This window comes from Protopterus annectens, chromosome 9.part0 (genome assembly GCF_019279795.1).
Source record: "Protopterus annectens isolate FY-2018-M chromosome 9.part0, PAN1.0, whole genome shotgun sequence".
Lineage (NCBI taxonomy): Eukaryota > Metazoa > Chordata > Ceratodontiformes > Protopteridae > Protopterus > Protopterus annectens.
Genome location: NC_056743.1, coordinates 800,666,134 through 800,693,498, shown reverse-complemented (window position 1 = coordinate 800,693,498; position 27,365 = coordinate 800,666,134). Strand labels below are relative to the sequence as shown.

The 27,365-nt window shown below is 41.1% G+C and overlaps 1 protein-coding gene across 1 annotated transcript in view; it reads left to right on the top strand.

The window, feature by feature from the left end:
* Positions 1-27,365, top strand: part of LOC122810593 — a 217,683-nt gene that overhangs the window by 185,165 nt on the left and 5,153 nt on the right. The window contains exon 4 of the mRNA XM_044082170.1: positions 619-1,166. Within this exon, the coding sequence (XP_043938105.1) occupies positions 619-1,166 (548 nt within the window). The remainder of the gene's footprint in view (positions 1-618; positions 1,167-27,365) is intronic.

The window sequence follows — 27,365 nt, the reverse complement described above, 5'->3', positions numbered from 1 at the left end:
GCAGTGCGACCCTGGAGTTAGAATATATACTTACGGGGGGTATGGGGGGCGAATCCCCCCACTTAATTTCATATTATAATGTTTAGTTTTGCTTTAATATTGCTTAGTAACACAAAAGTTAGTGTGCCCCCCACACCCCCCTAACTATATATTCTAACTCCAGGGTTGCACTGCGGTGGGGAAGGGGGTATATCCCATTTTCTTGCCAATAATACTTGTCAGTCAAATGAAGTGTCGGTCAAATGAAATTTCGGTCATTTGGTCTCGGGCAAATGGGTGTCGAGCAAATGAAAGTTCGGGCAAATAAAGTAGACCCATATATATATATATATATATATATATATATATATATATATATATATATATATATATATATATATATATATATATATATATATATATATATACATATATATATATATATATATATATATATATATATATATATATATATATATATATATATATATATATATAGGTATACAGAAGTAATATCAGCAATGAAAATCGCCAAAAGTTATTATAGAAAGTCAATACTTTAAATGTAATTCACTATTTCTGATAATTTCAGACATCATTCATAACCTGGAGTTTGTGTTTATTTATTTATTTATGTAGACTTACCCATCTCCATGCCAATTCAGTGCACAGATGAAGACAACTCAAGACAATCTGACATACTTTTTGTCAGAGTCCAGGAAAAGGAGACCAGATTAAATGCGCACTGTTCACCCTCTACAGTACCTAAGAGGTCAACCATATGTAAGGTTAAATCTGCAGATAATGCTACTGCTGTCCAGTTTTCTGGTTCTGACAACAGATTTCCTCCAGGAACAGCACAATCCACTTATGTTGACAGCCACTGTCAACACGGTCCCGGGAACTGCTTTTGTTTAAATAAGAACAATATGAATGATACTGCAAAAGTGAAACCCACTTCCTCTCAGTTTCTTAAAGTGAGTGACAGCGCTGTAGATCATGGAAACAACAGTATTAAATATTCCGCAGTAAAGATGATGACGGGTCCGAATCATCTGGCTCCAAACCTGGGAGGATACATTCATTTAGATGAGCTGTATGTATCGCCTGTTCATAGCCTGCATTCCAGAAGTGTTTACAGTCACATCAGCCCAAGTAATTCAACAGAGCCAAAAGGACCATGTCAGGTAAGATCATGAATGCGTCAAGAATACAAACAGTGTCATCTTGTAGATGCAGCAAGAATGTTGTTTCATGGGTTTTGTGATGTAAAGAAACATCCCGATTCCTAGCCTGCCACTGTTTGGTAATAATAATAGTGTAGCACTCTTGCTGGTGTCAAGGTGGGGTATCCATCTGTGACATGTTGATACAGGTGTAGGTTGACAGAGGTCTGATGAGGAGGGAACAGCTGAGTGAACTAGTGACAGATGTTATTCTCTATGTCACGTCAGGGTTACATAATGCTTGATCATCTTCTGGCAGAGGCAAATGGTGCAATATGGCAAGCCAGGTCACAAGTGGAAGATGATGTAAGAGATCCCATTGTCTGACACATTCAATATGTGTATGCTGACATCACTGCATAACCATGCCATTGGTGAAAGCAACAAAAACAGCTTGAGTGGGCAATGAAGTAAATTACCTCCTGGGTAATCCTTATAGTTCTGAGCGGATAGCATCCTCTCAGGGGAGGTTACAAAATATATTTTTTTTATTTATCTATTTGTTGACCAGGTAAGCCCACTGGACAAATTGTCCCTTTTTGGGGCAAACTGGGAGCACTGTCTTGTTAAGTGACTTGCCCAGAGTCACACAGTAGGCAAGTTAAGCTGGAAGGAATCAAACACAGTACCATGGACACAGGAGGCCAGTTATCAACAGCTCAGAGCTTTAGTCCTCTCCACTGCCTGTCAGAACAGACATGAAATTCCATATGTACTCCTAGGAAATGAACTTCCAAATGAAAGTCAATATTTATTCTTAGGGACAGAGCTACAGTTACAGCAAGGATACCAACTTATCTGGATATAGCCACAAAATGTGATGATTATAAAAAATGGTTTATGGCAGCAAGAAGAATCTTAGAGAGTTTATGAAGCAGCAAACCACCTGCAGCAATTCACTCTGTTTTAGATTCTTCATCAGAAAGTACAGTCACAGTAGGTCGCTTTGAGAGAGATGTTTCCAGTGACATTTATGACATATGGACTTCTACTCATCTACATCATTTATAGTCCAGCTATTTTCATTTTAGCTGTCAGATGAGTCAACCCATGCAAGGCTAATGCTTGTCACATGGCAATGTTTCAGTAGTATCAGTTATCATGACACCATATAAATGTAGCATTAGCTGGTGCCATCTTGGAGTCTACAAATGTGAAACTTCAACTTATAGTAAACATATTTGTATGCTAATGCTAATAATTGTAACACTGCAAACATACCAAAACTATGTAAAATGATTAACAAATTGGTTATTAGTCATCACTGCATACTTGTAATGAATCGAATCATGATATGCATATAACAGACTTATTTGGGGGTACTTTGGTGTTTAAACAGAAGTCTCACCCTTGGGACATTAGTGTTACGGTGAGCTCCCAAACACAGCTGGCTTATCTTTTTTTTAGGGAAGGACTCCAGTAATAGCATTCAGCGTCAGTCTTACTATGAGACAAATGTATCAATTGGTTAAGTCCCTGGACTTGAATGTAGGGACAAAAATGACAACTTATAGAGACCATCTTTAACAATTAGTTTTTGCTTATTCAGGTATAATTAAGCTATTAATTTCATTGGGAGGCATGTTTTCTGTTTAAGGAGAGTATTATTCATGGAGCTTACATAGCAGTAATAAATACATGAAAGTAGATGAGAACACATTTTTGATCAAGGAAGTAAGAAAACACACTTATGTTAATTCAGCATTCACCTCATACCTTCTTAAACAGTGAAAACTCACTCAGTGATTGTGCAGAAGTAAAAAACAGAAAATGTGATTTCACACATTTGTGATTTTTTTTGTTACTTTAATACTGTTTATACTGCTCAGCTAACCCAATCATGTAATGTTTGTTGGCATTGTCTGATTTTATTAATATTTATTGCAATTCCTGCACCTAAATGTACATCACTATAAAGCTGAAAACAGCAATTTATTTTAACTTGCACAGTGGATGAATTCCATAGTGGCAGGAAAATCAAAAGGTCAAAGTGCGGACCATCCTTACTGTACCTTTGACCCCAGAATGGGGAATAGAATTTGCCATGCACTGGCAGTTTCCAGCTCAGTTTCAAGTACATTTAATTAAATTATTTTTGTACTGCTTGATGGCTAACAACTTCTTTTTTCTATCATTACACTTACACAAGTAGGCACTATACTGCAGTGCAAGTGTATTTCTCAACTGTATGGAAAAAAGTTACATCAGACATTTATCACTGGAAAAATCTGGACATTTAGATCACTTGTGATACATCTGAAATATTTGCTGAGATTCAGCTGTCAGTCTTTCCTAACAAATATTATGTTAAATAAGATTACCAGGACATACACAAAAAGCCCCAAAACGCACTTCAAATCAGCACAGACATTATTAAAGTATTTATTGATTTATAGAGGCATATGTCATGCATTTTATTAACATCTTTAAATGTCTTTTTCTTCTTCTTTTTCTTTTTGCTACTCCCAATAGGGGTTGTTGCAGCAAACCATCTGTTTTGATTTTTCTTCCTGTCCTCTGCATCTTGCTCTGTCACACCAACCACCTGCATGTCCTCTCTCACCACATCCATAAACCTTATCTTAGGCCTTCCTCTTTTCCTCTTACCTGGCAGCTCCATCCTTAGCATCCTTCTCCTATTATACCCAGCATCCCTTCTCAGCACATGTCCAAACCAATGCAATCCCGCATCTCTGGCTTTGTCTCCAAACCATCCAACCTGAGCTGACCCTCTAACATACTCATTTCTAATCCTGTCCATCCTTATCCTACCCAGTGCAAATCTTAACATCTTTAACTCTGCCACCTCCAGCTCTCACTCCTTTCTTTTCATCAGTGCCACCATTTCCAACCCATACAACATAGCTGGTCTCACTACCATCTTGTAGACATTCCCTTTCACTTTTACTGGTACCCATCTGTCACAAATCACTCCTGACACTCTTCTCCACCCACTCCACCCTGCCTGTACTCTTTTCTTCACCTCTTTTCCACACTCACCATTACTCTGAACTGTTGATCCCAAGTTTTTAAACTCATCCAGCTTTGTCAACTCTAGTCCCTGCATCCCCACCATTCCTCTGTTCTCCCTCTCATTCACACACATATATTCTGTTTAAGTCCTGCTGACCTTCATTCCTCTCCTCTCTAGAGCATACCTCCACTTCTTCAGGGTCTCCTCAACCTGTTCCATACTCTCACTACAAATCACAATGTCATCTGCAAACATCAAAGTCCATGGGGACTCCTGTCTGAGCTCATTTGTCAACCTATCCATCACCATTGCAAATAATAAAGGGCTCAGAGCTGATCCTTAATGTAATCCTACCTCCACCTTGAACGCTTCCATCACTCCTACTGCAGACCTCACCAGTGTCAAACTGCCTTCATACAGATCCTGTACCACTCTTACATACTTCTCTGGCACTCCTGACTTCCTCATACAGTACCACAACTTCTCTCTTGGCAACCTGTCATATGCTTACTCTAACTCCACAAAGACACAATGCAACTCCTTCTGACCTTCTCTATACTTTTCCTTCAACACCCTCAGATCAAACATTGCATTTGTAGTGCTCTTTCCCAGCAGGAAACCATACTGCTGATCACTAATCATCACCTCTCTTTTTTAATCTAGCTTCCACTACTCTTTCCCATAACTTCATGCTGTGGCTGATCATTTTTATCCCTCTGTAGTTACTACAGCTCTGCACATCACCCTTATTCTTAAAAATCGGTACCAATACACTTCTTCTCCACTCCTCAGGCATCCTCTCATTTTCCAAGATTTTGTTAAAGAATCTGGTTAAAAACTCCACTTCTATTTCACCTAAACACCTCCATGCTTCCACAGGTATTTCATCTCTTGGCCAACAGCCTTTCCATTCTTCATACTCTTCATAGCTGACCTTACTTCCTCCTTGCTAATCCACTGCACTTCATGATTCACTATCCACACATCATCCAACCTTCTCTCCCTCTCATTCTCTTCATTCATCAGCCCCTCAAAGTACTCTTTCCATCTGCTCAACACACTCTCCTCGCTTGTGAGTACTTTTCCCTCATTGTCCTTTACCATCCTTACCTACTGCACATCTTTCCCATCTCGGTCCCTCTGTGTAGCCAGTTGGTACAGGTCCTTTTCTTCCCCTTTAGTGTCCAACCTTTTATACAACTCTTCATATGCCTTATCCTTAGCCTTTGCCACTTCTCTCTTCACCATACACCTCATTCTCCTTGTACTTCTGTCTACTTTTTTTATCTCATCTTCTTCGTCAACTTCTTCCTCTGTATACTCTCCTGAACTTCCTCATTCCACCACTGGGTCTCCTTGTCCTCCTCCCTCAATCCAGATATCATACAAAACACCTTTCTAGCTGTCTTCCTTACCACCTCTGACTTGGCTACCCAGCTATCTGGTAACCCTTCACTGCCACCCAGTGCCTGCCGTAACTCTTCCCTGAACTCTGCCTTACAGTCATCCTTTTTCAACTTCCACCATTTGATCCTTGCCACTGCTCCTCTACTTGATCGCCGATGTCATCCTACAGACCACCATCCTATGCTACCTAACTATGCTTTCTCAATCACCACTTTGCAGTCTCCAGTCTCCTTTAGACTGACACTCCTGCATAGGATATAATCCACCTGTGTGCCTCTTCCTTTACTCTTGTACATCACCCTATGCTCCTCTCTCTGGTTAAAATATGTATTCACCACAGCCATGTCCATCCTTTTTGCAAAATCCACTACCATCTGACCTTCTGCATTCCTTTCCCTAACACCATACCTACCCATCACCTCCTCATCCCCTCTGTCCCCTTCACCAACATGCCACTCCAATCACCACTCTCTCACCCTTGGTTACACTCTCCACCACTTTATCGAGCTCGCTCCAAAATTTTTCTTTCTCATCCATGGCACACCCAACTTGCAGAACATATGCACTAACAACATTCATCATCATACCATCAATTTCCAACTTCATAAACATCACTCTATCCGACACTCTTTTTACCTCCAAAACACTCGACATACTGTTCCTTTAGGATAACCACTACCCCATTTCTCCTCCAATCCACACCATGGTAGAACAAATTTGAACCTGCCTCTGATGCACCTGGCCTTACTCCCCTTCCATCTGGTCTCTTGTATGCACAATATGTCAACCTTCCATCTCTCCATCATATCAGCTAGCTCTGTCCCTTTACCAGTCATACTGCCAACATTCAAAGTTCCTACCCTCACTTCTACACTCTTAACTTTCCTCCTCTTTTCCTGCCTTTGGGCATGCCTTCCCCCTCTTCTTCTCCTTTTCCTTAGGCCAACAGTAGCCCAATTTCCACCAACACCTGTTGGCTAACAGTACTGGAGGCGGTCTTTGTTAACCCGGGCCTTGACCAATCGAGTATGGAAATTTGTATTGTTGTCTGCATATTCGATCTGGCACAAATTTTACATCAGATGCCCTTCCTAACATAACCCTCCCCATTTATCTGGGCTTGGGTCTGGCACAAAGAAATACACTGGCTTGTGCATCCCCCAGTGGCTGGGTTTCATCTTTAAACATATTTAAATATCACTAGTGGAAATACCATTTTTTATCACCCATCCTTGAAATAAACAACTTATCTCCTTGGGACCATGTAAGTTTTGTGTGACATCTTCAATGAATTTGAAAAAAAAAAATAGACTGTAAATGTCATTTTTCTGAGTGATCCCAGTTATTGAAATATACCATCCATCATTGGATAGAGTATTACCATGCAATCATGCATTGCAAGCACGGAGAAGTAGTACCTGCACATAATGTTGAATTTTGCTCATTACATCCTGATGTAGGTCTCAACTTCTCAGCACAAGAAATTTGGACAAAGCCAAAAATAATAGGTGAACAAAGGCCCAAAAATAGGGGCACATTTTATAAAAGGTTACTAGAATAAAATGTGTTGAGTTAGCATGCATTGTTTGAAGGATATGAAATCAGAAACTCAAATGCCTGTCATTATTTAGTGACTTCAATCCCCAACGATTTGCCAGAAAACCACAATTTTTTTGAGGAACGGGCCAAAAATATAAGAAAAAAAATCTAGACATTCTGCAAAAATCTGGACAGTTGAGAGGTAAGCATCCTGAAGAAGGATTGCTTATTGTTTCTGAGAACAGCAGTGTGAACCTGTTAAATCATGGCTGATTATGGTTTGATGATAGTTCTTTTTGTAATAACATTCACAATTAAGAGATTTATTGCACAGGATCTTCTCTTGTGACCACATGCAGTACAATATATTTGCTGTGGACAGTATACCATACCATTTTGTTGATAATATTATTCAACTCAGATTACTGGCTCTGTGATAAATTCCAAATGAAATACATCTGAGAACATTGACTAGAGCTGGAAAACTGTAACTAGACAATTTCTGGTCATCTACTAAGTATTAGTCAACATAGAACTGATACATTCATTGCTGCAAAAATGTTTGGGAAGGAAAAGTATTAGCTTACTATATGAATTGGTAGTGATTTACTAAAAATGGCACATATGTTGCAGTTTGCAGATATTGTAATTGCTGGAAATTCACGTATATCAGTTTAGAGATAAATACTGTATATAAAAAAAAAAACTTCTTTCAAAAATCTGATGCCCTGTGGCTGTTGTCTGGAGATCAGTACAAGACTGTCAGTAGCAATGAATATCTGTACCAGTATTACAAACTCCTTGATTAGAAGGGCCTGTATCACGTTGTCAAACTCTTAAAGGTTCAAACGTCATATGGTCGACACCATATGATCGAACTTTTAAAAGTTCTAACATTTCAATGGAGATCTCCATACAGTGCGGAATTGGAAGTTTTCCCTTTTCTGCACTGTAGCGCGATCTCGGAGTTGGTATATTTAAAGAGCGGCGGGTGCAGGGGGAGCTTGCCCCCCTGCTTAAACTGGTTAGGTAGGTTGCTTCTTTGTTTTATTTTTTTTGTTACATTTTCAAACTTTTAAAAGTTCGATCATATGGCGTCGACCACATTACATTCAAACTTTTAAAAGTTCGATTATGTAATACAGAGGTGATCAGAAGGGATGATACACTGGGGAGTCTAGCCATATCAGGAATGGGTCTGCTACAATGCATACATTACAAATAATAACAGATTGTTTTGCTTACAAAGAACTGATGGCACAGTCAGGATAAGGGAGACTAGGTATATTGGAGTTTATTTCCTGTTTGCATTTTTTTCATACACTCCTCATTATTAATGTGGCATCATATGTAGGCAAAATAGAAGTTATCCGCTCAAAGTAAATAATGAAATAACATTATCCAAGTGAAGTAAAAAAGTTTAAAAAAGTTAATATGTTTTTCCTAAATGAGACAGGACTCTGGAATAGTAGTGATGGACAGCTGTACGACACAGAATTACCCTGGCATCGTGCCATATGACCTTAGTTCTCAATGCCTCTGTCAAGTAAAGCCACTGGAGTGATCCCTGGGGTGAATTTTCTATTTCCCATCCACTCATCAAGATTTCTTTTGAAGAGGGCCAGTGAGGTGCTCTGCTTGACATGTATGGGAAGTCTATTTCATGGCATGGGCAGTCTCTGGGTTGTGAACCTGTCCCTCCAGCTTGTTCTGTTGATTGTGGTAATGAGGTTGAGCTCTCTGGAGCATGTGGTGTGGAGGGATTGGGATTTCTTTAGATGTAGCATTTCTAACAGAGCTGGGTCAGACATGACTTTGTAAGTCAAGCAGAGATCGCCTCTAAGTAGGCGATATGAGACAGATAATAGTTGGAGTTTTTTTAGTCTGTACATATAGGACAAATGTTTAAGGCCTTGGATCCTCTTTGTGAGGTACTTTTCCGACCGCTCCAGTTGTTGCAGGTGTTTAATGAGGTACATGTCAAATGGGGAATTGTACTCAATGATTGGCCTAATGAGGGAAGAGTAGAGGGAGACAATGACCTCTTTCTTCCTGGATGAAAAACCCTTAGTAATGACATGTGCCACATAAAAGGACTTTCTGACCACATTTTTGGCGTTGAGCTTAAGGCCCTGGTTCTGACACCAGTCATTGGTCTCAGTGAGGCCTATCTGTAGGATGTCAACATCACTCGGGGAGATAATAATAGCTCCCAAATTGCAATCGTCTGCGAACTTTGCCAGCCAGAGTCCCTTTGTGTTAGCCTGGACTTCAGAGAAGTAGATACAAAACAGGAGAGGACCCAGGACCAAACCCTGTGGGACTCAACTCATGACTGGTCAGCAGTCTGACTTGAAGTCAGTTACTTTCACACTGTGGGTTCTACCTGTGAGCCAGTTTACAACCCTCCTAGTGATATAGGGGTTGATGCCTAGCTTAGTGAGTTTTTCTATGATTCCTGAGTGGGGAATGGTATCAAAGGCCTTGGCCAGATCAAGGTAGGCTGTTTGAATCACCTTGCCTTCATCCACAGCTCTGGTGACTGACTCAAAGAAGTTGACCAAGTTGAGCAGGCATGATCTACCCTTCACAAAACCAAACTGTGTGAGATCCAGAGTTTGGAGATTCCCTATATCCTTGTTTATTAGGTCCATGATGATGCGTTCCATAGATTTGCATATCAGACTCATCAGGCTAATGGGGCGATAGTTCCGAAGGTCTGTAGTTGCTCCTCCTTTGTGGAGAGGGATGACTGTAGCAGTGTGTTATTTGGTAGGGACAAAGCCTGAGGTGAGGCTGTGATTGAACAGGGCAGACAGGTGAGGTGCCAGTTCACTCTGTAGTTCATGTAAAACACAGCCAGGGATATTGTCTGGTCCCACAGAAGCTGTATTCTTGAACTTGTACAGTGCTATTTTAACCTCTGTAGCAGTAATACTGTGTGCCTGGCAATCTACCGATATTGTTACTGGCCCCTTGGGGATGGAGGGGTAAAGATGGCACTGAATCTGTCTGACAGTATATTGGCAATATCTGTTGGCTCAGTATAGGAGGTACCATTGCGCAGTAACTCAGAGCAAATCTGGGTATTGCCATGGAGATTTTTTACATAACTATAGAAGACCTTGTGGTTGTTTTTACTATCTGCTGCAATTCTGTTTTCATAGCCAGCTTTAGAGGATTTGATGAGGTATCTCAACTTTTTGTTGAGGCTGATAAGGGACTTTTTCCAGTCTTGGGACTTCACCTTATTCCACATTAATTTCCTCCTTCTGTTGTAAAGTTTGTTTATGGCAGGGGACCACCAGATTGGCTTACTTTCTTTGGAGGTGAGCACCTTGGTTCTATTGGGTATTGCGAGATCTATGCATTTGTGTACGTGTTCATACAGTGCATTGGTGTATGATTTGGCGGTCATGCAACTGATCTCCATTTGCATGGGTGCCACGAAGTTACCCACCTCTGTTTTTAGGAGCCCAAAGTTAGCTTTGGAGAAGTTTTTCATGGTGGTTACCTTTGCGGGGGTGGGGTGGAAGGAATGTGGATTTCCAAGGTGATTAGTTTGTGGTTGGATCTAACCAGGGAGGAGTTGACTATTGGTGTAGAGCAACGGTCACCATGTTAGTAATGACCAGTCAAGGATATTGCTACCTCTAGTGGGAGTAAGAACAAGCTGGTCTAGAGCATTGGAATTAATGAATTCCAGGAAACATTGGGCAAATGCATAGGTACATAAGTAGTTTTCCCAGTTAATGGAGGGGTAGTTGAAGTCACCCAGTATGAGAGTGTTAGGTTGGACCCTAATATTCTCCAGGGTGTTTAGGAAAGTGGAGTGTGAGTCTTGGGACATGTTTGGGGATCTATACCATGCTACGACCTGAATCACTGTCTTACCCAATATTAGCTGCACCTGAAGTATCTCAGATGTGTTATGTTGGGCTACCAGTCTGGAGGTGTGCGCATCCTTTATGAATATGGAAACACCACCGCCTTTGGAGCTTTGGTCCAAGTTCTAGGGCCGAAAGGTGTAGAATGAGTTATAGCCTGGTAGTGCAGGGGTGATTTCTGCTGCCTTGAACCAGGTCTCTGTTACAGCACAAATGTCAATGTTCTCTATTTTAAGGAGTGCTTCGAGTGAGTGCATTTTGAGATTTAGACTTCTAGCATTGAGCAGCATGACTCTCAGATTGCATTTGTCTGTAGCTGTTACAGTGGTAATTTTGTCTTTGGAACACAGCCTAAAAAAGGCACTATAGTGGTGGCAAGAGCCTTGGCCAGTATCTGGAAACCTGGGGGTGACAGATGCAGGACAACAATGGCAAAGCATTGAGGTCTGTCAGTCATGTCGTCCCAGGCAAACAGATACTGGATCCCCTTAAAATGACACCAGAAACTTAGCCAATTGTTGAAATCAATTATTTTCTGCTTGTACTGCGGTATCATTCTGAGTGATGGTAGGATGCTGCACAGGGCTAGGGTCATACCCGCCTGGGCTACATTATCCGAGAGCTCCTCCATGTCTCTTTTCATGTAGTCCAGGGAGGTATGTCTCAGGTCATTCACACCAACATGTACAATGACAGTGTCATATTTGTACCTGTTGTTGAGGCACCTGAGTGCATGTGTTATGTGGCGGATCCTGGCGCCTGACAAGCAGCTGACTGTTACTTTCTCCTTATTCAGCCTAGTGAGTGGGACATCAGTGTGCCTCACTATCGAATCACCTATGACTATCGAGTCCTAGGGGAAACAGAGTGGCCATCATCATTAAAAATTTCAAGTTTCACTCCTCCTAGTATTAAATGGAAAGTGCCACAGATTTTGACAACATTTTTTTACAACAGCACTGCATAGTTATGTTCTAAAATTTAGATGCACCTCTTACAATTTGCATGTTTCATTCTGTTTTCTTTGTATTTTATAGTTTTAGATCTTCAGAGCATTCCATCACTTTGCTGTTTAAACAGAACATCCCACAAGTTGACATCATCCTTTTCCCACCCTACACCTTGCTCATTAGTATACACTTTGTTTGACATTCCCAGGGGTGCTTTGATTCCCCCCTGAGAAAACCAGGATTACTTTTGCATAGTTCCACCATTTTTCAATAGTAATGTCTTTCGGCTTTTCCTGGTTAGGGGTCGTCACAGCGGAACTCCGGTCCACTGATGATTGGCAGTTGATTTGTTTTATGGTGCTGAGTTGCCAGCCCGATGCCCAACCTTCAAAGAAGGCACACCCATTCATGCACGTAGCTACCTGCATGTCTTTAAATGTCACTCGACCGTGGAGAGGACATGCAGACTCCATACAGAAGGTGACAACGCTAACCACTGAACCACCACAGCCATGTTCCACCATTTAAACTAGAAACTAGAAGGCAGCAGAGAGCACAAAGTATGAAAAAAAAGTGAACCATATAAATGGAACATGACTTACTGTGGTTAGATGCTTTCAAAAGGATTTTGATGACTCTTTGAAAGACTTGACTTTATTAAAAAATCTTTCACCTTCAGTTTATGGGGTTCATATTTTTGCTGTGTTTCAACAATGCATGCATCTAGATGGCGAGATTCTTTCTAAGCTCTGGTGAGCGCTGCCGCTGCCCCATTTATCATTGTACTATGGTGTCATATTAAACCACATACTAAGTGGTAATATTACAATGTATACTGTTTTATTTTTATTTCTTTAAAGTTATGATTCCGTAGGGAGCACCAGACTTATTTCCATATATGCATATCAATAATTCCCATTCTTAAACCCCTTTGAAATGTGTTAAAAAAATACTTTATTTATTTAATTATTTATTTATTTCTCTTTTTTTTTTTTAACCAGGAAAGTCCGACTGAGTAATAGCCATTTTCAGAGGAGGCCCAGGGGATAAAAGCTCCATTTGCTTACATTGCAATTTACTAAGTTCCAGTTTAACACAGTAGTTACATTTCTATTTACATTTATACATATATAATAATTACATTTATACATTCTAAGATTCTATAGAGGTAGAAGTTACTAAAGAGAAAGCCCACATGCAATTTAATGGATTGTACAGGCAGCAGTTGTGTATAAAAATTGTTTTGTCATTTCAGCGACAGGTTTAGTGTTTTCTGTTTAAGGAGAGTATTTGGAGAGTGTCATATGGTCAAAACAAAGTCTCACCCTTGTGATGAGCATGTGCAGAACCTGGATTGGTTAAGATGTTTTAAGCACTGGTTTAAAACTACTGAGTTTGTTGGAGAGTTTTATTTGTGTGGGGATACTATTTCAGAGTTTAGCAATGTATTGGGAGTAAAGCGAGTCTCCTGCGACATTATTTGACTTATTTGTAAGTAATAAGAATTTGTTACTAGAGTGGAGGTCCCTTGCTGGAAGGAAGTCTGAAATAAGTTATGTAGTGCAGGGCATTTTTCTTGATGTTGAATGTGTTTGTGTGCTGCAGTTAGTTGTGAATGTAGTTCAAGCCAGTTTAATTGCTTTAAGCTATGACAATGGTGGGTCCTATGCGGAAGATTGGTGGCAAATTTTGCTGCTTTGTTGTAGCAGGGACCAAGTTTCTTTCTTTGCATATTGTTTAAGTTTGTTAAGATACGAGCAGCATATGAGAGTTGGCAATAAGAAGGTGGTGGCTAGAATTTTTCCTGCAGTATCTGTAAGGAATCCATTGATCCTATAAAGGGAGTCTAGTTTCTGATGAGAAGACTTAATGGTGTGCAGCATATGCTGGTCATATTTGAGACTGTCATCTATTATAATGCCTAGAAGTTTACTGTGAGTTAATAGTTTCAATGACAGTGTTATTTGCTGACTTTATGGTAAAAATTTGCATTTGATTCTGGCAACTTTTTGAGGTGAAAATCATTAACTGGTTTTCTTGGGGTTGAGTAGGAGGTTTGATTCTTTGAGACAGGTTTCTACAGAGGAGAAAGATTTTTGAGTAATGTCTTGGAGCTTATTTATTGTTGAGGCCGCACGTACTAATGCTGAGTCATCTGCATACTGAACTAAACTACCTTGGCGAGTGGAGGTGTGGATATCATTAATAAATGTATTAACTAAGAGAGGACTTAGGATATAGCCCCGAGGGACACCTGTAGTAACTGGTTGAAAGGGTGAGTAGGTTTGTTGCCATTTAATGGCTTGTTGCCTTCTAGACAGGTAACTAAGAAACCACAGCAAGGAGTTTTGTGAAAATCCTCTTGAGGAGAATTGAATGAGCAGTTGCTGGTGCGAGACAGTATCAAATGCCTTTGACAATTATATTGGCATAATGTAGAGCAGTATTGGTGCTGTGCTGGGGGCTAAAGCCATGCTGTGTTTCTGAGACCAGGTTGTTTGAGGTTAGGTATTGCATCAGCTGCATATGGATGCATCTCTCTAATATTTTGGAGAGGGGGAGAGAATCACTATTGGTCTGTAGTTTTTAAACTCTGTAGATGTGCTGCATTTATGCAGTGGTATGATGCAGGATATTTTCCCCAGTGATGGGACGTATCTTTCTGCTATGGACCTATTAATTAGTATGGACACAGGGAAGGCTATGACTTCTGCTGCCATTTTTAGGTAGTCTGATGGTAGTTTGTCTACAGCTACAGAAGTAGTTTTTAGTTTCAGGATCGAGTTCCTTATGAGTGAGGTAGGTAATGGACTAAAACTGAAAAGCTGTGAGTGGTTTTGGTTGGACAGGAATAGAGAGAGGGGGCAGATGTATTAGTGTCTGAGAGAGATAATATTGATATTATAAAGTAAGAATTAAATTGTATGGGGATAGAGCCTGTCATATTGTCTGTTATTAGAGAGGAAGTGGTGGTCTTGCCATGGTGGAGTAGTTTATATAGTGATGACCCAAAACGTTTAGGGTTGTTTTCATGTTTGCTTTGTAGGTTGGTATACAGTCTTTGCTTATCCTGTCTGACGTGGAGTTTTGCAAGTTTTCTAATATGCCTAAATTGCTGGAAGGCATTTTGAGTTCTATTTTTATACCAGATTTTCCAGGCTTTATCCCTTTTCATCACATGACTTTTTTTTTTTTTTGTTTCTTCTGTCAGCCATTTTGTGGGGTTAGGCTTTACTCTCTTATTACTAACTGGTGCTAGATTATTTAAGTTCTGTAAGAATATGTTTTTAAAGTGTTCTACAGCAGTATCTAGTGGCATTGTTCTAAGTACATTCCAGTTATATTGTTTTAGTGTTGCATTAAAAAATATTTTGGCTGAAATTGGTTGCATTTCATTCTTGATTATAGATAATACGTCTACTGGGTCATGATGAGTTCTAATAGCATATGTTGGTATGTAGTGACTTATGCTATCCGAGAGGTAGCCTACTTTTGTCAGCTTATCTGGTTTGTTTGTAAGAATTCAGTCTAATGTTGAGTGTCTCCCTGAACTTTTATTGATTCTAGTAGGTATGGTTATTAATTGTCTAAAGTTGAACAAGTTTATGGTTTCAGTGGGGATAGTGGAATTTATGAGTTGCCAGTCTATATTTCAGTCGCCAAGTATTATAGTTCCATGGTTAATTTGTTGGGATACCCAATACAGGATGCTTTCAGCATTATCAATCTTATTCCCTGGTGGTACCTAAATTACTGTTAAACATAGTTTTCCTACTGTTGATTTTTAGGAGTGTTATTAGAAGTTCAGCATTGTAAAATGAGCATAATCCCTGTGGAAGGTGATGTTTGGGTAGTTTTTATAGATGATTGCTACAACTCCTGCATGCTTGTTTTTGCCTGTCATGCCTGCGTATATTTTATTCTGTGGGGGAGATCTTATTATCCTTTATTTCTTTTTTAACCAGGTTTCAGTTGCTATGACTACATCAGGGGTGTATGTGGCGAGGTAGGCATGTATGTCATGGATTCTATTGCACACACTTCTTAGGTTCATATTTAGTAAGGTGAGTTTGGATTCTGTTTTTGCTGAGATGTATTAGGTGACTGGTTTATTTTGGGGCTGGAAGTGATGGTTTTATGAATAGTGGGACCTGGGTTGGGGTGAATATCTCTGCTAATTTTTTGAATTGATGTTTCATAGAGAAAAGAGTGTGGCCAGCTATATTTTGGTCTTGGTTTTGTATTCGATTGTAAATTTGGATGCTTAGATGGTATGTGGATTGAATAGACTCAGACTGCCTATTGGATGAACCTGCTGTGTGTATGCTTTAGGAATGTTTCCAGTGAACCCTGTAACTCCCTTGCACTGTGCTAGAGAGACAGAGAGAGAGAGAAGGAAGGGATGATGAATAATGCCATTTGTTGGCAGCCACATTCCAAACATGCCTAACATCAGATAATGAATTTACAGAATTATATATATACATACATATGTATGTTTGCAGTTTAAAGAGTGAATGCTTGTATGAGCAAATGTTGTTTCCAATTGGGGTTTTTACCAGCAGCATTTGGTATGGGCTTACATTGCAGTGAGGTTAGGAAATTTGCCCATACCCCATTGTTGTGCAATCTCGGAGTTTGTATATATATTTAGCTGGTGGTTTAGGAGTGCAGGAGGGCTCACCCTTCCAAAAAAAATTAATTTTAGTTTTTCATATTTTCGATCACTTTAAATTTGCTCTAAAGTGATTGTTCTTTGAACGTTTGCTCTTGTGATGTTTGATATTTCATGAGACACGCATAAGCTTATTTAAACTCAAAAAAGTAAATAGTAGTTTTCAATTATTGATCATACTTTATGTGCGATCATACACAGTTGTGCAAGCGCATGTCTAGAACTTGGGAAGTACAATTTTCTATTAGAGTTTATGGAAAAGAAATAGCTTGTTGGCTGCTGCTATTACTGCTGAAATGAAGATAAAAACATGACAGTATTCTTAAACTTGTCTGTATCTTACTCTTCAAGAGGTACAGACTGTTTTATCAGAGTCCGCAAACCAAGGGAAAGTGAACCAACTTCAGCAAACTAGATGAACTCCCAAAAGCAACAGGCAGGAGAAGAAACTAAATGTGCAAATTAAAAGCCCAATCACAATTTCCTGGTTGGCTCTCCTGACTGAGTCTATCTATTGCACCAGGAGCAGACATTACTGATCCTTGGAGACCCTTTTTCTTGATGTTATTCCTCTCAAGTGATGAGAGGAATGTTCCTCATTTTGAGTTTAAAAATTCCATATTTCTCAGGATTCCACATTGAAAAAGTCGGTCTCTCGTTCAATACTGATAACTTTTCATGTAAGTAATATACATAGTAAATTACATTGAATCATTTTATCAAAAGAACTTTTCATGTATATAAAATAACACATTTTAATCATTCTGTGAGCTTTCTAGTTCAGATTAGTTATTAAGTGGTTATTAAGTATTATTTTATAGGATCATAGGAGATTACTAGGCTATTGACCCAGAGGTCTTTTTAAGCCTAGTTGTTTCATCCCAATATTATACCATAGAAATGCTAGTCAATACCCAAGATTGCATTTAGTGATGACTGCCCATGTCCAGGAGGGTTGTGGACACTATCCCCGGTAAGAATTTACAGTTCCCCAGCCACTCATCCAGATTCCTCTTGAACAGTGCCACAGAGGTGTTCAGTTTCACATGAATTGGTAGCCTGTTCCAAAGTCGATGGGAGATAAATCTGTCCCTCCGGCATGTCCTATTTAAGTTGCAGGCCATATTTGGGTCCCTGGAACGGGTAGCCCTAATCCCATTTGATTTACGGATATTCAGCAAGCTCACTAGGTTTGGGTCTTGGATTGCTCTGTGGGCCAGGCATAAGTCTCCCTTAAGAAGTCTGTACAAATCAGAGTAAAGTGACAGGGACTTCAGTCTGTCTGTGTAAGGCACATGCTGGAGCCCCTTTGTCTTCTTTGTTAGAAACTTCTGAGGTCTCTCTAATTGCTGTAGGTGCTTTGTATGGTACATATCAGATGGGGCATTATACTCGATTATGGGCTTAATAATTTATTTATTTATTTTATTTATTTAACATTTGTTAACTGGAGAAGTCCGACTTGGAACAAAGCCAATTTTCAGCAGCGACCCGTGGAGAAACACTCCAGATGCATGTCTTTGTAACGTGGGAGGAAACCGGAGCACCCAGAGGAAACCCACATGAATGCAGGGAGGACATGCAGACTCCACACAGAAGGCACTCCAGATGAGAATCAAACCAGAGAACCTCTTGCTGTTTGGCAACAACGCTACTGCTGCACCACTGCGCCATCATATAAGTGCCAAGTATAGGGGGGTCTATAACTTCTTTTGCTTTTGATGCCTTTTTGCCCATTTCTGTACATTATTAGAGGCAGTGTTTCACATTTTAATGGTGGAAGGCTGAGAGCTATAAGTATTTCTTTAAATACTAGCAGGACACCAGATGTCACTCTCCTACATTCTTCAACTGTCATTCCTGACTGTCACAGGTCTTTTTTCACATAATCCATCCATCTGTTTGCTGGATGCTCTCATTTTGTCTTGCCTTTGACCTGCCTCTCCCAAATCTTCTTCACCAGGTCATCTTCTGCTTTTGTTCACATGTGCCTGAATCACCACAATGTATTCTCTTTGACCTTCTCTATAGTTGGATCTACTTGGGTTTCTGCTTTTATGTCCTTTTTTTTGTCTGCCTGACAGTGTGCATCCTGACACCCATCTCAGGTACTTCATCTCCATAATCTGTAGCTTCCTCAACCACTCTGCCTTTACTGCCCAAGTTTTTGTATGATACAGTAGTACTGGTCATATCACTGTGTTGTACCCCTTACTTTTTAACTTCTGTAGCATTCTTCTGTCCCACACTACCCTGATACTCTGTGCTAGATGGCTTCAGCCACTGTGATTCTAGCTTTGACCTGCTCATTCAGATTTCCCTTCTACTCAACCACCCCTCCCAGATACTTAAAGCTGTTAAACTGTTCCACTGTTTTCTCTTCTGTCTCAGTTTTTCAGCTTATTCTGATTTCCCTCATTTGCTGCCACTGCAACTATCAGTTTCATCTTGTGTGCCTTCAGTTTTGCATTCCATTCCTTCCATTCCCCATCATTTATGGTAGTTGCTGTTCAATGTCTGCATGTAATGCCACATCATCTGCATACAGCAGCTCTGTTGATCTATTCCCTCCAACCTGCTTGGCAATGTAGCCAAGCTCCTTGTGGTCCTGCAGAGTGGTGCTAGCAGCAGAGAGGCTAAAAGAGCGACTGCTAACCTGATAAAAGTGATTTTTTCCTGCTACTACCTGGGCGACTGTCCGATCTAGCTAAACTGCAAGTATTTCTGCTTCTTGAACTGTTTTAAACTGTTTAAAGTTGTTTTTGCACCTTCACTTTTAAAGTTTGTTCTGTTTGTTGCATTTACCTGTTGAGGCTACACACTCAAGTGCGCTAGCCTGTGTTACATATTTATTGCATTTTCCTGCTGTTTGTTGCAAAAAATAAAAAAATTAAAAAAATATCCTTGTTTCCCGTCTTTCCTGACCTAGAGTAGTCCAAATACAGGCTTTGCTGTATTCTGGACTTTTGGAAAGTTCCTGTGTTGCCCATTTCCTTTCTTGGATAAAGGGAGGCTTCTTTGTTCACCAGTGGCAGTGGGGAGCTTAGAGCAGCCTATCTATCCCTGGAGAAGTGTTCCCAGCACAAGAATCTGGTAGTCTATTAGCCGTTTTGGGCCAATTTCTAGCTCTTTCAAGTCCCCCTGTATAAAACCCGCTTTGGCTTGACTTTGTGTGATTTTGCGCATAGCGCAGCATCGGGCAGCTCTGCTTAATTGGATTTAAACCATTCTTGGCTCCACAAAGTCTGCTCTTCACTTTTTCCCTTAGAACTGATCTAGTTCTCATAATAAACCCCCTATTCCTACTCTAAAGCCTGGCACTTGCTCACTAAAGCAATTATATAAGTCAGCACTAAAAAATTAAAAGCACTACACCCTCACAAACTCCCCTTGAGTACCTTGTTCCCCATTGGCCCTTTTTTTCAATTATAAAGGAATTCCCAATACTATTCTAGCATGTCCAAAGGTCAGTTGTCAATCTCTTCTCTGGTCCAGCTGGTGAATATGGGAATCTTGAGGCAATGTTACAACTGCCTCATGTACACAGACAACCCTCTCCTCCTCCCAACAAATTCCAACACATGTGAGAGATGCAACCATATAGCCAAACTGGAGGCTAAGCTCTCTCAACTCAGTACTGGCGTAACCAGTCAGGAGGAGAAGGAAACAACACTCACTACAATTCCAGTCTCACATAGACCTACCACGACAGCAAACCAAACACATAAACACACAAAAACATAGTCGGAGGCTCTAAATAAAAATCTGCCTAAGCAGCAGAGACCTCCAAAGCAGACACCTAAGCAACCACTACCCCAAAACAAAACACATGCAACACATAGCTCACAAAGCCAGTGTGCCAAACAGTCACAGCCCTTATATCTAAACAACACACCTGATACACTTGTAATAGGTGACTCTATCATCAGGCACACTGACGTCCCGCTCACCAGGCTGAACAAGGAGAAGGTCACGGTGAGCTGCCTGTTGGGCGCTAGGATCCGCCACATAACACAAGCACTCAGGTCACTCCAAGGCAAGTACAAATATGACTCAGTCATTGTCCATGCTGGTGTGAATGACCGGAGATGTACCTCCCTGGGCTACATGAAAAGAGACATAGAGGAGCTCTTTGAGCATGTAGCCCAGGCCGGTATGACCCTGACCTTGAGTAGCATCTTACCCTCACCAAGAATGATGCCACAATATGAAGACAAGATGATCAATTTCAACAATTGGCTTAAGTATTGGTGTCATTCAAAGGGGATCCAATGCTTGTCAGCCTGGGATGACATGCTCGACAAGCCACAATGCTTCGCTAGGGACGGCTTGCACCTGTCACCTCTGGGCTTTCGGATATTGGCAAAGGCTCTTGCCACCCCATAGTGCCTTTTAGGCAAGGCTCAAAAGACAAACCCACCTCCATAGGTATCACAAGGGATAAGAAACTAAGAGTAATGCTACTCAATGCCAGAAGTCTAAACCTCAAGATGCACGCACTCAAAACTCTCCTTAGCATGGAGAACATCGATATCTGTGCAGTAACAGAAACCTGGTTCAAGGCTCCCGAGAGCACCCCAGCACTTCCAGGTTATACCTCATACCATGCTTTTTGGCCCCAAAACTTGGACCGAACCACAAAAGGAGGGGGAGTATCAATATTTGTCAAAGATACCCACACCTCCAGGTTGGTGGCACAGCACGAAACATCAGAGATTATCCATGTGCAACTAACAGTGCGTAAAACTGCCTTCCAGTTTATAGCCTGCTACAGACCACCCTCCCAAACCCAGGAACCCCACTCGGCCTTCCTGAGAACACTGGAAAATATGAAGGTCTCTCCAAACACCATTATATTGGGCGACTTCAACTACCCAAACATAGACTGGGAGCATTACTCTAGCTCCAACACCCTAGCCCAAAGGTTCCTAGAATTTATAAACTCAAATGCCATGGAACAACTTGTTACCACTCCCACAAGAGGGAAAAACATACTGGACCTGATCATCACCAACATGGGAGCTCTATGCTCCAGACCGGAAGTGTATCCCTCACTGGTAAGATCAGACCATAAACTAATTTCACTTGATATTCACATCCCGACCCCACCCCCTGCCCAGAAAACCACAGTGAAGAACTTCTCTAAAGCAAATTTCACACTCCTCAAAACTGAGGTGGAATCCTTCAAAGCCCCCGGGCCTGTGGAAAATATGGCCCAGACCGCAGAATCCTTTATAAACGCATTCTATGAACACCTTCAGGAATGCATGGATCATGCAATCCCAAATAAAACCAAGACCCAATCCTCCAAAGGCAGGCGTCCTGTCTGGTGGACCCCAGCCATAAACAAACTATACAATAGAAGGAGGAAGCTACTACATGATAGAGCAAAATCCCAAAAAGGGAAGGCATCTCTGATCAGTATTAGCAAAAAACTACGGGCACTCATTAAATCGTCTAAGGCCAGCTTCAAGAGAAAAATTGCACAGGACACTAAGGATAATCACAAGGCTTTCTTTAGTTATGTTAGAAACCTGGGTGGGAATTCCCAGATATGCTCAGAATTAGTCCAAAATGACAAAAAATACACCGAACCCACAGACATTGCCAACATCCTAGCTGACAGGTTCAGCACAAACATCTCCCCTCCCCACCAAAGGGCAAATATCTATCCCAGCAGAGTGCTGCCCCCCTGACATCTCAGATGCTCAGGTAAGAGCTGCCCTCTCCAAAGCAAAAAAACACAGCATCAATGGGACCAGGCGGTGTCCCGGCTCGTCCTACATGAACTCCAAGAAGAGCTAAACCCAAACATAAAACTACTGTTCAATCTCAGCCTTACTACAGGATATGTACCCAAAGAGTGGCGTACAACAACAGTGGTCCCTCTCCACAAAGGTGGTGCCCCAACGGATCCTGGAAACTATCGCCCCATAAGCCTGACTAGCTTGGTCTGCAAAGCTATGGAAAGGATCATCATGAACCTCATAAATAAAGATATTGGGGACCTACAGACACTGGATCCTACCCAGTTTGGCTTTGTTAAGGGCAGATCCTGCCTCTTAAACCTGGTCGATTTCTTTGAAACAGTCACCAAGGCCATTGATGAGGGGAAGGTGGTCCACACAGCCTACCTGGACCTTGCAAAAGCCTTCGATACAATACCCCACTCGGGCATTATAGATAAGCTCACCAGCTTAAATATAATGTCACTAGATGGGTTGCAAACTGGCTCAAGGACAGAACCCACATGGTTAGAATTGCTGGAGCCATGTCAGACCCCAAACCAGTTACAAGTGGCATCCCACAAGGCTCAGTCCTGTGACCTCTCTTGTTTGGTATATATTTCTCGGAGGTACAGGCCAACACTGAAGGACTGCGGCTGACCAAGTTCGCAGATGACTGCAAACTAGGTGCCATAATCGACTCTCCAGCTGACACAAGCATCCTACAAAAGGGCCTCATAGAAACAGTCAACTGGTGCCAGATCCATGGCCTCAAGTTAAATGCCAAAAAGTGTATAGTCATCCCCTTTGGCAAAAACAAAGTGCCCACAAATTACCACATAGGTGGTAATCCATTAAGTACAGAAGAAGTAATTAGGGACCTGGGGACCCAAGTTGATAGCAATCTCTCATTTGAAAACCACATGACCAAAGTGGTTAGAAAAACATTTTATATAGCCCACCTAATCATGAAGGGATTCACATCTAGATCAGGGGAGTTCATTGTGCCTCTTTACTCATCCCTCATCAGGCCCATAATTGAGTACAATGCCCCTTTTGGGATGTACCTTACCAGACACCTGCAGCAACTGGAAAGACCCCAAAAGTACCTCACCAAGAGGATCAAAGGGCTCAAACAGATGCCATATGCTGCCCGGTTAAAGAAACTCCAGCTCTACTCAGTGGCATACCGCCTGCTCAGAGGTGATCTGTGCCTGACGTATAAAGCCATGTCCAACCCGGAATTAATGGACATGCTACACCTCAGAAAAAAATCCAAATCCCATCGAGCTACGCGCTTGAGAGACTTGAACCACAGCACTGAAATAAATAGGACATGCTGGAGGGACAGATTCATAACCTAGAGGCTCCCTTCACTCTGGAATAAAATCCTAGTCCAGGTTAGGCAGAGTCCCTCATTGACTTTCTTCAAGAGGAATCTTGATGAGTGGATGGGAGATCGTAGGTTTACCCCGGGTATCACTTCTGTGTCATTGTTAGACAGAGGCACAGTATACTAACCTCGAAAAAGGGCATAGCAAAATTCATTTAAAATGGGTGGCGAAAGCCAAACACACTCTGGCTAGGTTTATAAATGCCCTATGGCAGATAGCCTAGTACGAACCTATGAACCAGTGTGAACTCAGAGCTGAATCTCGACACATGCCAACTCCCAGTGGAAACTCCTTTGTGAGTCTGAACACTGTTTGTACTTGTGGTGTCATTGGGCCATTGTCCAAAGCCTGTATTAATTATCCAATGTTTCTGGGACCTGAAACCATCACAGGAGTACAACAATCAGTTTACTTGGGACCTTGGCATATGCTTTCTCTAAGTCCAGGAATGCCCAGTAGCATCTGCTTCTCTAGCTTCTTCTCAGCAATTTGTGTCACTTCAAATATCAAGTCAGTTGTGCAGCATGCTGAGCGGAGTCTGAACATCTCCCATCTTACTTTCTGTTACTCTGTGTATTCATATATCAGTCACCTTCTCCAGGGCTTTCATGCAATGTGACAGGAGTTTGATGCCTCTATATTTGCCACAGTTGTGAATGCCCCCTTTGTTCTTGAACACTGGCACTAGTATGCTTATTCTACCATCATCCAGGATATGCCTTTCTCTTCATATTGCTATGAGTACCCTCAGGAGTCATTTCCCCCCTCTCATCCAACATCCTGATCATATCTGCTGTGACCTCATCTGAGCCTGCTGCTTTCCTGACTTCATTTTCCTTAGTGCTGTTCTTACTTCTTCTATGGTGGGCTCCTCCTCTTCTCTCACTGTAGGCTGTGTCTGGGACAGCACATTTTCTGAGGTGGTTTCTTCATTCATAAGCTGCTGGAAATACTCCCTCCATCTAACTGTGATAGCCTGCGGGCTATTGAGCAGGTTGTTGCTCGCATCATTTATGAAGGATGTCTGATGACTATCATCTTTATCTTTCTGTCTTTGCTTTGCAACTCAATACAGGCTATTTTTGCCATTTACTAAGTCACTTTCCAGATGTCTTGTTCTTTGCTGTTGCAACTCCCCTCTTAGCCTCTTTACTAGCCAACCAGTATTCCTTTTTAGCCTGGTCCATCTTTTCTATCTCCCACTTTTTCCTGCACGCCTTCATTCTTTTGATAACTTCCTGGACTTTTGCATTCCATCACCAGCTTTCCTTAGGTACCTTATTTCCATACCTGGTTCAGCAGAATCTCTTCTGAAGTCCTCACACATGCTGTCTTGAGTTGCTGCTATTCTTCTTCAACTCAACCTATTTCCTCTTCTTCGTGAGGTGCTAGCGCCCTATTTATTACCTTGAACTCCAGTACTTTCTTATCAGTCACCTTCCAAGTCTTCAGCATAGTCTTGGAGCCTTTTCTGACCACTGCTTGCAGCTGATTGTGACAACCAGTGGTTTATGTTATGGGCTGACTGTTTCAGTGAGGATAACTTTGCAATCAATGGTTCTACCCCAGTGCCCTTTCCTAGCTAGGAGAATATAGCCATATAAAATGTGCCTGGAGTTAGTTGTTACATTAGTTGGCAACTAATGGTACCTTTTATTTTCATTGCTACAAGTAGGACCTGAATATTACAGTGATCTGACTTCCCCTTGAAATCTCCTGTGCTCTTAGGTAATTGTTCTGATGACTTCTGTAGCTGACTTGGCCAAGTTTTGATTAAGTTAATGCATTTGCCCAACAAATAACTAAATATTCTTTGTAAGCATGTTTTCCTCCACCTCTTTATCATTTTCATATTTTGTTTTGCTAATTAGTGTTACCCAGCTGACAAAAATATGATTATTCTACTATTAAATCTGAAAATGTTTTGTCAGATAAAAGCCAAAATGAAATTGGAAAACGTATGTAAGGTAAAAACATTCCAAGCAGGAAAAAAAGAGTACCTCTGACAAAGTGCATAAAATGAAATGTTTCTTAAAAGGGATATCCAAATATTACTGTAATCTGTTTTGTCTCTAACACATTTTGGGTATCACTACGCCTTCTCCTTCAGCAAGTTTACTTAAAGAAGGTCTAGATTGAGGTGATACATTAAAAAGCCTCTACCACCAGAAATCTAAGTTCAGGTAATAATGCAGGTGTTTGAGGGCAAATTAAGAGGGAGTAGAATGTCAAAGATTTCTGACTGCTCACCTCTTCTAGAGGAGTGGACATTGTCTATTAATAATCTCTTATGAAAACTACGTAGTTAGATGGAACATTCTGCTTCTAAGATAATAGTGATGTGAAAGGGGCATGCTTTTTATGTAAAAAAGCACTGTCCATGCGATAAGTTCATTACATGCACCATTTTGAGATGCTAAGAAGGCCCCAGCAGAGAAAAGAGTAGGTAAAATGTTAAAAAAGATCCTTTCTACTTTGCTTTAACAAAAGCTTCAGTTTCACTCATAGGGAGCACAGCTAGAAACATGGCCTAGAGTTGAGACCACATAGATGACTGAGTGGGCAAAACAGGCCAAAGTGAAAAGGGCAATTTGTGAAATTTAGACTCAAGTCAGATAGACTAAGGAATATAAAATGAATATCCAGATCAAAATGTGTGTTTTGTTACAAAACTGCACCGTTTTTATTTGATTGTATGACTATGTGTACTTTTAAAGGTAGCAAAAACAATGGCACTGCTTTACATTTACTTCCTAACTAGACTCCAGTGTTCCAGGTCATGAGGACTGAAGGTGAGCATGGTCAGAGGTCATATAAATAGAAGATGATACTGTCATCTGTACACACAAACGCAGACATGTGACAGATAAACACATGTGCACACACACACCCACCCACACACATGCAGACATAAACGACATCTAAGAACAAACTAGTGAGAGGTGTTGAAGAGGATGGAGTTGGATGGGCTGTACTCAATGATAGAAAACAGGAGTAAATGTGTGGAGCTGAAGTAGTCTGTAGAGTTGGGATCCTAAAAGGAGGTTAGATATTTGTTTCATGGGTAGCCATTTGGCTTTTTCTAGGGTGACACAGTGATGCTCACAGAGAGGTGATTTTGTAATAAATCGACAGACTTGAGTGTGTCAATGTTTTTCTTGGAGGCAGAAGAAAACGTTGGGAGCCCATATTCAAGTTGAGAAAGGAGAACTCAGTTGTGACCGAGCTGACTGGTTGGAATAGAAAAGGGGAGATTTTTTTGGCCCAGAAAAGGAGGGAATTTATTTTGGCTCCCACCTTTTTTATGTGGAAATGGAAGTTTAGTGACTGATCAAGTCACAGTCCTAAGTATTTGAAGGCAGAGATTGTCTCTATGGAATGGTTGTGCAGGTCAAAGATAGTTACAGAGTTAGGTACTTGCTGAGTTCCAAAAGCATTACTTTGGTCTTGTTGGGGTTAGAAAGTAGTTTATGGTTTATGAGCCGTTGATGGAGCTCATGTAAGTCTGACTGGAGTGGGCGTTGAAAGTTGGTGTGAGTGACCTGGTTGGTAAATGATCAGGTTGTCAGCATAGAGGATAAGTGGGAGATGGGATTGGTCTTAAGGAA